The sequence below is a fragment of the Pituophis catenifer genome, unplaced genomic scaffold (genome assembly GCF_029215685.1).
Source record: "Pituophis catenifer annectens isolate HBS135680 unplaced genomic scaffold, rPitCat1.0.hap2 SCAF_6, whole genome shotgun sequence".
Lineage (NCBI taxonomy): Eukaryota > Metazoa > Chordata > Lepidosauria > Squamata > Colubridae > Pituophis > Pituophis catenifer.
The window spans coordinates 42,773,621-42,783,859 of NW_027256886.1; the positions used below are offsets into that span (position 1 = coordinate 42,773,621).

The window sequence follows — 10,239 nt, forward strand, 5'->3', positions numbered from 1 at the left end:
ACTCTGGGTGGCTTACACCAAAGACAGTATACTAAATAGCATATTGCCCCATAACAATCTGGGTCCTCATTTTACCCACCTTGGAAGGATGGAAGGCTGAGTCAACCTTGAGCTGGTGAGATTTGATCCGCTGATCTGTTGAACTAGCAGTCAGCTGAAGTAGCTGCAGTACTGCACTCTAACCACTGCGCCACCTCGGATAATAATAACAACAACAACAACAACAACAACTTTATTGTCATTGTACGTGTATACACAGTATACCCATACAACGAAATTCGCTTAACATCCAAAGACCAGGTCCAACACACATAACAATTCCCAAACACACTCCCACCCTCCACAAATTCCCCACCGCTAAACCATCCAAACATCCACACAACAGACCCAAGTAATCCGTGGGTGAGGCGTCAGAGGTGGCTCGGCAGTTCATGGCTTCCATGATGGCCATGGACCTGACCCAATTAGTTCAAGGCCCCACTCACATAGGGGGACACACTCTGGACTTGATTTTTGTCTCTGGTCAGTGGTTGAATGATCTTGGTAGAGGGGAACTAGACATTAAACCCTTGTCATGGACAGATCATTCGCTCCTTCGCTTGGATTTTCCTATCGCTTCCCCCCGCCGCAGGGAGACGGAACCGACCAGATGGTTCCGTCCCAGGCACCTGATGGATCCCGAAAGGTTCCTGACAGAGCTTGGGCCATTTCCTGAGACTCTGACACACGACTCGACTGAAGAGCTGGTGGCCGCCTGGGAGAGTGCGGCCGCTGGAGCTTTGGATCGCGTCGTGCCTTTGTGGCCTCTGACCCAGTGCCGATCTCAATTGGCTCCTTGGTTCTCTGAGGAGCTGAGACAGATGAAGCATCGGAAAAGGCCCCCAGAGAGCATTTGGAGGACTAGTCAATCCGATTCCGACCGGACACAGGTGAGGTCTTATATCAAGACCTACCTAATGGTGATAAAAGCGGCAAAATCTAACCATTTTTCCGCTCTTATCGCATCTGCAGAGAACCGCCCAGCCACCCTGTTTAGGGTGACCCACTCCCTTCTTCGGGGGGGGAGTGTGGGAAGATCCCTTGCAGGGTCTTGCTGAGGATTTTGTGCAATTCCTGCATGATAAAGTCGCTCGGATTCGGGATGGCTTGGACTCCGATTGGATGAGTCCAGGGGAGGAGACGAGGATAGGTCTTGAGAATATTATCTGGGAGGAGTTTGATCCTGTGGCTCCCAAGGATGTGGACAGGGTTCTGGGTAAGATTAGTGCCGCCATGTGTTTATTGGACCGTGTCCCTCCTGCTTGGTACTGGCCTCCCAGGAGGTTACACGAGGCTGGCTCCCGGGGATTATAACTGCTTCTTTGAGTGAGGGTGCCTTTCCTGCCGCCTTGAAAGAGACGGTGGTGAGGCCCCTCCTCAAGAAGCCTTCCCTGGACCCGGCTGAATTAGCCAACTACCGTCCGGTCTCCAACCTTCGTTTTGTGGCGAAGGTTGTTGAGAGCATGGTGGCACGACAGCTTCCCCGACACCTGGATGAAGCTATCTATCTGGACCCGTGCCAGTCAGGTTTCAGGCAGGGGTACAGCACAGAAACGGCATTGGTCGCGTTGGTGGATGATCTCTGGAGGGCTCGGGACAGGGGTTGCTCCTCTGTCCTAGTCCTATTAGATCTCTCAGCGGCTTTTGATACCATCGACCATGGTATCATGCTGCAGCGGTTGAGGGGGTTAGGAATAGGGGGCACCGTTTTGCGGTGGTTCTCCTTCCTCTCCAACTGCTCGCAGTTTGTGTTGGCAGGGGGGCAGAGGTCGACCTCGAGGCACCTCGCATGGGGAGTGCTGCAAGGGTCGGTCCTCTCGCCCCTTCTGTTCAACATTTATGTGAAGCCGCTGGGTGAGATCATCCATGGTTTTGGGGTGAAGTGTCATCTGTACGCTGATGATACTCAGCGGTACATCTCCACCCCAGACCACCCTAACTATGCCCTTAATGTGATGTCTCGCTGCCTGGAGGCTGTGCGGGTCTGGATGGGAAGGAACAGACTCAGACTCAACCCCTCCAAGACTGAGTGGCTGTGGCTTCCGGCGTCCCGATATAGTCAGCAGGTGCCATCGCTGACTATTGGGGGTGAATCTTTGCCCCCCACAGAGAGGGCTCGCAATCTGGGTGTCCTCCTGGATGCACGGCTGTCTTTAGAAGAGCATATGACGGCCGTGGCCAGGGGGGCCTTTTATCAGGTTTGCCTGATTCGCCAGTTGAAGCCCTTTCTGGACCGGGATGCCTTGCGCACGGTCACTCACGCCCTTGTCACCTCCCGGCTGGACTATTGTAATGCTCTCTACATGGGGCTCCCCTTGAAGAGCACTCAGAGGCTCCAACTGGTCCAGAATGCGGCCGCGTGGGTGGTTATGGGCGCAACTCGTTGTGCCCATGTGACACCCCTCCTGCGCGAGCTGCACTGGCTCCCAGTGGTCTTCCGGGTGCGATTCAAGGTGCTGGTTACCACCTTTAAAGCGCTCCATGGCATAGGACCCGGCTACCTTCGAGAGCGACTTCTGCCACCAATAGCCTCCCACCGGCCAGTTCGCTCCCACAGAGAGGGTCTCCTCAGGGTGCCATCAGCCAAGTTATGTCGGCTGGCGACACCCAGGGGGAGAGCCTTCTCTGTGGGAGCCCCAGCCCTGTGGAATGAACTGCCCCCGGAAATACGTAAGATCCCCGACCTCCGGGTATTTCGCTGTGTACTGAAGACCCTGTTGTTCCGCCAGGCCGGGCTATCGACATGATAATTTTAAATTGGGGTATTTTAAATTTCTGGGGTTTTAAATGGAGCCAAATTTATTTAATAATTTTAAATTTTAAATTGATGTTTGTCTTGTGTTTTTAAATAAGCTGTACACCGCCCTGAGTCCTTCGGGAGAAGGGCGGTATAGAAATAAAGTTGTTGTTGTTGTTGTTGTTGTTGTTGTTGTTGTTGTTGTTATTATTATTATTATTATTATTATTATTATTATTATTATTCTGTCCAACAGCTCATTGATGGTGGCCCTTGAGTTCATTGTTGAGTGCAATTATAGCTCTGGGATAAAAACTATTCAGAAAACATGTGGTCCAAGTTTTAATTGTAATTGAAAAATAACTCAGGATCAGGATTCTCACATTTGTGCTTTTCTCTAGTTCTTTCCAAAGGCTCTGCTTTTTCTTTTTGGTGCTAACATCGAAGACCGCAGTAGGATGCCATTCCATCTGTCCCAGTACTTAAAGCAGCTTTAGCTCGTTTTCAGTTCAGGGCCTTCTGGAGTGGTGCAACTATCTCCTGCAGTTGGAGGCCAAAATGCTTGGTGCATAAGATGGATAACAAGATGGAACACTGAGAATTATGAAGATACTGAACCCAGTTTCAAAAAAGAAGTAGCATCCCTATTTTTCATCTTTCTTAAAATTTAGATAAGGGTATAAATTCTAGAAAAGCCTAAAAGAAAATGTTTCAAAGTATCAAATAGCTCTTATTTTCCTTATTAATAGATGTGCTTGTGTAGATGGATTTGAAGGTCCAAGATGTAATCTGAAGACGAATAGTTGCGACAACAGTTGCAAGAATGGGGGCACATGTGTTAATGGGTCCTCTAACCACACATGCTTGTGCCTACCCTTCTATACAGGTATGACTTCAATTGTAAGCTACTGCTTATAGTGGGGGAGGAGGGGTTACAGAGCTTCTGCTTTTATTTCTGAAGAGAGCAAAATTGTCATAGTGTCTAAAGTAACCTTATATGGTGTTGGGAATGGGGAGGTCCATATCCAGACTACTAATATGATTTTATTATCCATCCCTTCATACTAATATGATTTTATTATCCAGCCCTTCTTATAAATTGAGAGGATTATATTGGATAATTATGTTAAATGTATCCTATTTTGGCAAATGTTTGTTTTTACCTTTTCTTAAGTGCAGAAAACAGCTAGTGAAAAGATAAGCTGCTTCATTCTCCTCATGATTAATTCTTCAGAATTGCTATAGACAGTGGAGATATTTTCTGTTGGCTGGTATCTTACTAAATTTGACATTTGGAAGAGGAAGGGAAAGGAGTGAGTAGGCTTTCTGGCCTAATAGTCAAAATACTTATGTATAATGTGTAGCTCCTTGCATGACCTCAAAAAGTTGAATGGTTTCTGCATAATAGAAAAAAAAAACATCTGTTTATTTTAATGTCACAGAATTTACTTATTGTGCATAGCTATCCTGAAAAAAAATGCAAGTCCTGAATTGGCTAACATAAGAAGGATCAGGGATATTTCAGCTTTTGAATGACTGAATGTTTCCATCTCATAGGTCCAAAAGGCAAACATTTTAGCAATATTTTAGCATGTTTTTGTTCACTAATGCTATAATGCAAATAGGGATTCTTGAGGTCAAATATGGGCTTTCCTCCTTTCTATGTACCATTTCTTTGGGGCAGAATGAGGCAAATTCAAGGAGAGACACTATTTGTTATGCTTCTACCTTATCTCTGTATTTTTCCCACAGGGACATATTGTGAACAGCCGATGGATGTATGTTCCCCTGAGCTCAGCCCCTGCCAGCATAATGCCATATGTAGAGTCTCCCTTGATGGACCCAAGTGAGTGAGGGAAAGAGTGGAGTTTGGGGAGAAGAAAAAGATTTAAAAACAAGTGGAGGACATGAATGTGTATCAAATAATGTATAGTGGAGTTAGGAAAAACACAGTTATATTCATTGCCTCAGCCATTTCCTTGCTGTTCTTTTGAGCACTAGCCAGGCCCTCTCAATGACTGGATCTCATTCTTGTTCCTGCTTCCAGGTGTGAATGTATGCCTGGTTATGCGGGAGATAATTGCAGTGTGGACTACAATGACTGCCTAAACCACCAATGCCAGAACAATGCCAAGTGTTTTGATGAACCAAATGGTTATTCCTGTCTTTGTACTGGTGGTTTCAGGTAAGGATGTTAGATGGAGATATTGCCAGAATTCACATAATTTCTACAAAAATACCAAGTGTTCTGCAAAGCTCAGGACCGAGGTTTGCCCTTTATTGGATGATTGGCCCTTTTCCCAGTTGCCTGAAATATAGTCAGGAGAAAGAAATGTAACAAAAGGAGTAGTGTTTGCAAAAACATAAAAGTAGTGACCAAACTTATTAGTAACTAGTTGTTTCCAGAGTGGCTTCATTACCCTTGCAAGACGGCGATCCCGTAGCATTTTTCATTGCTTTCAACAACAGGTTGATCACAATGCTACCTGTTTATTTGAAATCTTATCCAATTTGTTTCAAGAAGCAGTGTCCAAAAATAGATGCCACAGCATTCTCCTTCCAGTATGGTTGGACCATATTTTTATTAAGTCAGGAAATAGCAGACAGCAAGTTGAACAACAAATCTGATTTCCTGGGATGCAAAATATATGATTACTTGAATTATGAGAAAATATTAATAGAATTTATACACCTGGGTGATGCCAATGATGGTTTATGAGATGCTGAAAATGAGGGATCCATTTAGAACATTGGAATGATAAGGGAACACATCCTGCTTCCAAAAATGTATCAATTTCAATAGCTGATTCTGGCAATTAACTTGTGCCCTGTTGTATGCTTGCTTCATTCTAGTGGTCAGCTCTGTGAGATCCCATCTCATGGCTCCTTTCAGTCCAGTCCCTGTGAGAGAGTGGAGTGCCAGAATGGTGCCAACTGTGTGGAGCTAGGCAATCGTGCCTTATGCCAGTGCCTTCCTGGCTTTGGAGGGCTCAAATGCGAGAAGCTACTGAGTGTCAATTTTGTGGATAGGGACACATACCTACAATTCACAGACTTACAGAATTGGCCCACTGCCAATATTACTCTGCAGGTAAAAGAGATTTAAGTCTCTGCCCCAGCCCTCCAAAAAGAAGCATTATCTACTTTCTGGTACAATGTTGGTTTTCCTATCTGTTGTTTTCCCACTCCCTTGTTGTCTGCAGGTCTCCACAGCTGAAGATAATGGGATTCTATTGTATAACGGGGACACTGACCACATGGCAGTGGAACTTTATCAAGGCCATGTGCGTGTCAGCTATGATCCAGGCAGTTACCCTAGCTCAGCTCTTTATAGGTAGCTCTTTGATTTCTCATTCAAACAAAGGGCAGTTTGATGAAATATGAGCAAATTTGTCTGCATGATCCTACAATCTGCACACTGACTTTTGGGGGTGAAGGGGAGATGCTAAGGTTTAGATCAGGGTCCAACAACGTATGTTGAGAGTTGATGTAGAAAGCAGAGCATGATCTTTAAAGAGAGTGTTGAATGAATGTTGGGTGATCAAGATTGTAGATGTTAAGATGTCATGAAAATGATGTCTACAAGAGCCTTTCTCATCCCATCTCTCTCTTTTCTCCCAGTGCAGAGACCATCAATGATGGACAGTTCCATACAGTGGAACTGGTAACATTTGAGCGGATGGTAAACCTATCTATCGATGGAGGTGATCCCATGACCATGGATAGCTTTGGCAAGGCCCACACTCTGAATTCTGAGGCTCCACTCTATGTGGGGGGTAGGACTGCAATCTCTGTTGGGGAACAGGGAAGCAATATCCTGCTGAAACCAGAGAGAGCATCAGTTCTTTCCAACACTTCCACACTTTTACAAGGAGGCTACCATATGGACTAGGAGGTTCTAATAATTCTTAGTTTGGACCATTTATACACTATCAATTGGGAGAAGGAGGAAGAGAAGGAATTTTTTCTTTCTCCTTTTCAGAACAGAGGCCAATATGTAGAGAGTCAAGGAGACAAGAGGCCCACTGGCAGGTGGAACGAAGTAGTGTAATTGTCTGGGCTCAGTATTCCCTAAATTGATACCTCTGGCTTTAACATTTTTCTACAATATACTAGGCCAGTCTTCTCCAACTTGCTATGCTCCAAATAATTTATGAAGTTGATTAAATTGCAGTCCCAGCATGTTTAAAGTGTATCAGTTTGGGAAAAGCGGAGGCTGAGACTTTCAGAGTTTATTTCCTTCCATCAGTCATGTTCTTACTCACCAGCACTCTGATCTTCTTTTTTTCTTCCCTGCCTGATGTTGCTCCTATGGCCCTCTCTCACCAGGCATGCCAGTGGATGTGAATTCTGCTGCCTTCCGAGTTTGGCAAATCTTGAATGGTTCCAGCTTCCATGGATGTATCCGCAATTTATACATCAACAATGAATTACAAGACTTTACTAAGACTCAGATGAAACCAGGAGTTGTTCCTGGTTGTGAACCTTGCCGCAAGCTCTATTGCATGCATGGCATTTGCCAACCCAACACTGCTCATGGACCCATTTGTTACTGTGAGTCAGGCTGGACTGGCCCCCATTGTGACCAGCCCATTATTAACCCTTGCCAGGGACACAAGTAAGTACAAATGTTAAAATTCTTTTCTGCTAGATCTGGGGAATACAATCTTTTTTTTTGGGGGGGGGGAGAGCAAATGTGGAATTATGAGAACACTCACAGGACATCTGCCATAGGAATCTTGCCTATTCATAGCTGCTCTGACATATGTGGCCAGTCACAAAATATCCAGGAGAAAAAAGAATCCTGGATATGCTCTATCTTCCCAGTGGAGCCTTTGATAATGGACTTTGATGTGTGAGAAAAGAAAATGTGCTTGTTTCAGCCATCACATACCAGTTAAGTCAACAAAACCTGGAACATTTTGGTTATGAGTTTTAAAAGAATAGATGCTACAGGTAGCTCCATTATCTTGTGGTATTTTAACTTCTAATTTCATTTTGTTTTAATTAGAATAATTTATAAAGAAAATCAGGTGGTCAGAAAATGTGGTTGGCACTAAGTGAAGTGTACAAGGGCCTGTTAGAGCCAGTTTGCTCTAGTGGTTAAAGCACCAGGCTAGAAAGCAGGAGACCGTGAGTTCTAGTCCCACCTTAGCCATGAAAGCCAGCTGGATGACCTTGGGCCAGTCACTTTGTCTCAGCCCAACTCACCTCACAGGGCTGTTGCTGTGAGAAAAAAATAGGAGGAAGGTGTGTTGAATAGGTTTGCTGCCTTGAGCTATTTGTAAAAATAATAAAGGTGGGATACAAATAAATAGATAAATATTACTGTCCATTGCATGAAACCATCCCTGCAAATCAGGTATCTCATTACAATGCTGTGAGCAAAAAGCATGTATTGAGAGTATCTTCATTGCTGAAAGATTTATGTCATACATGGATCCCTAAGTTACTAATTGTCTCCGATTCAAGATAGTAGGGAAGAGTTGAAAAGTGATACTGGCTTAAGTGCAATTACATGTATCTATTTTATTTTATTTATTTATTTAATTTTGTCGAGTACATATTAGATAATATATATAAGTATAAGCATGAATTGAATACATAAAATGAATACAATTAAAGGGAACATTAGGACAGGGATGGTAGGCACGCTGGTGCTCTTATGCACACTCTCTACAGACCTCTTAGGAATGGGGTGAGGTCAACAGTAGACAGTTTTAGGTTAAAGTTTAGGGGGTTTTGGGATGAGACCACAGAGTCTGGTAGTGCATTCCAGGCATTAGCAACTCTGTTACTGAAGTCATATTTTCTTCAATCGAGTTTGGAGCAGTTCACTTTAAGTTTGTATCTATTGTGTGTTCGTGTATTGTTGTGGTTGAAGCTGAAGTACTCGTTGACAGGTAGGACATTGTAGCTTTATTTATCTACCTAGCTTTATTTATCTACCTAGCTTAATGTCTCATTTTATCTTCAGGTGTGAACATGGAATCTGTATGCCTCTTGATGCACTTTCCTATAGTTGCCAGTGCCAAGATGGTTACAAAGGAGCCTTATGCAACCAGGAACTTGAACTACGTAACCCATGCAAGAGCCTGGAGTGTGTTCATGGTCAGTGCCAGATCTCAGATGCAGGAGAGGCCTATTGTGAATGCAACTCAGGATTTGATGGGGATTTCTGTGATCAAGGTTAGAAACATTTCTGTTTCCATATGTGTTGACCATTAATAAATAATGACACTAAGGGAATTTCCCTTCTGTGCAAAAAGTTAGGTTCACATTTTTGCTGGCAAGTCATATTAACCCAGTCCTCTGTGAATGATAGAAACCTTATTCAGGAATCAACTTCCTCCTGGAAGTGAACATTCTAGCAAGAAAATATTGTTTCTCTGAGATGATAGGAAAGCTTCTTGGCACATCAGCTGCAGCATAGGAGGTCCCTGTAAGCAGTTTCTTCCAACTATGGTAGTTATAAGTGACTTGAATAATGAAGGAACATGAGCAATGCAGCCACAATTCCCAGTGTTTAAAATCTAGAATGATTCTTTACTGACAACAAAATTATATCTTCTATTTCCATTGGAGAAAGCAGAGGCATAAGTAAATAGTGCTTTTCTGAGTCTCTCTAAACTATTGGAAGCCTCAACAAAAACAAGTATGACAACAAATAGCAGAGCATTATTTTAGATGCCCTTCGCTAGAATCCCCCATTTCATGAGGATAATGATTATGACAATAAAAATGTCTATTATATCATGACATTCTTAAAGTCATCCTTTTGTCTGACCTTTCTGTTTTCCCCAGAATCAGAGTGTCGGGGAGAGGCTGTGCGAGATTTCCATCAAGTCCAGCGAGGTTATGCCATTTGCCAGACAACACGCCCAGTGTCCTGGATGGATTGCCAGGGATCATGCCCAGGACTAGGCTGCTGTGGAGGACTGCGTCTTAAGCGCAAGAAATATACCTTTGAGTGCAGCGATGGCTCATCCTTTGTGGAGGAAGTGGAAAAACCTAGCAAATGTGGCTGTTCCCATTGCATGTAGTCTCCGGTGAAGGGCAGGCCATAGCCAGAGACCTAAGGGTGAGACCTGCCCTAGCAGAAGCCTTGGGAACAGTCAGGAAACTGAGCAGTTCCTTTATTATGGTCATGGTGGTTATTCAGGACAGAAGAGACAAAGGTGTAGATAAAAGCGGTTTGTTTGTTGTTGTTTTTTGCTGGCAAATCCAGCTGAACAGATGTATTTATATCCAGCACGGATTCTACCTGGGGCCACTGATTGGGCACACCATGGATTCTTATTGAAGATCTCTACAATTGTTTTTGCTGCCCAATGTAATGTCCTAAGAACCATGCCCATGGGTCATGCCTGGCCTCAGGAACCAGTCATTTTGTATCTTTTGTACCTTAACTGGAATCTCCTAGCTGCACCATTTTTTTTTCTTCTGTTGGCCAATTCTACTTT

General features: G+C 44.0%; 1 protein-coding gene across 1 annotated transcript in view; it reads left to right on the plus strand.

Moving 5' to 3' along the window:
* SLIT1 (slit guidance ligand 1) overlaps window positions 1–9,819 on the plus strand; it is a 144,804-nt gene extending 134,985 nt beyond the window's left edge. Inside the window, exons 29-37 of the mRNA XM_070946262.1 lie at window positions 3,526–3,662; window positions 4,529–4,622; window positions 4,824–4,961; window positions 5,630–5,867; window positions 5,980–6,110; window positions 6,398–6,552; window positions 7,106–7,394; window positions 8,754–8,965; window positions 9,581–9,819. Of these exons, the coding sequence (XP_070802363.1) occupies window positions 3,526–3,662; window positions 4,529–4,622; window positions 4,824–4,961; window positions 5,630–5,867; window positions 5,980–6,110; window positions 6,398–6,552; window positions 7,106–7,394; window positions 8,754–8,965; window positions 9,581–9,819 (1,633 nt within the window). The remainder of the gene's footprint in view (window positions 1–3,525; window positions 3,663–4,528; window positions 4,623–4,823; window positions 4,962–5,629; window positions 5,868–5,979; window positions 6,111–6,397; window positions 6,553–7,105; window positions 7,395–8,753; window positions 8,966–9,580) is intronic.
* The last annotated feature ends 420 nt before the right edge of the window (window positions 9,820–10,239 follow it).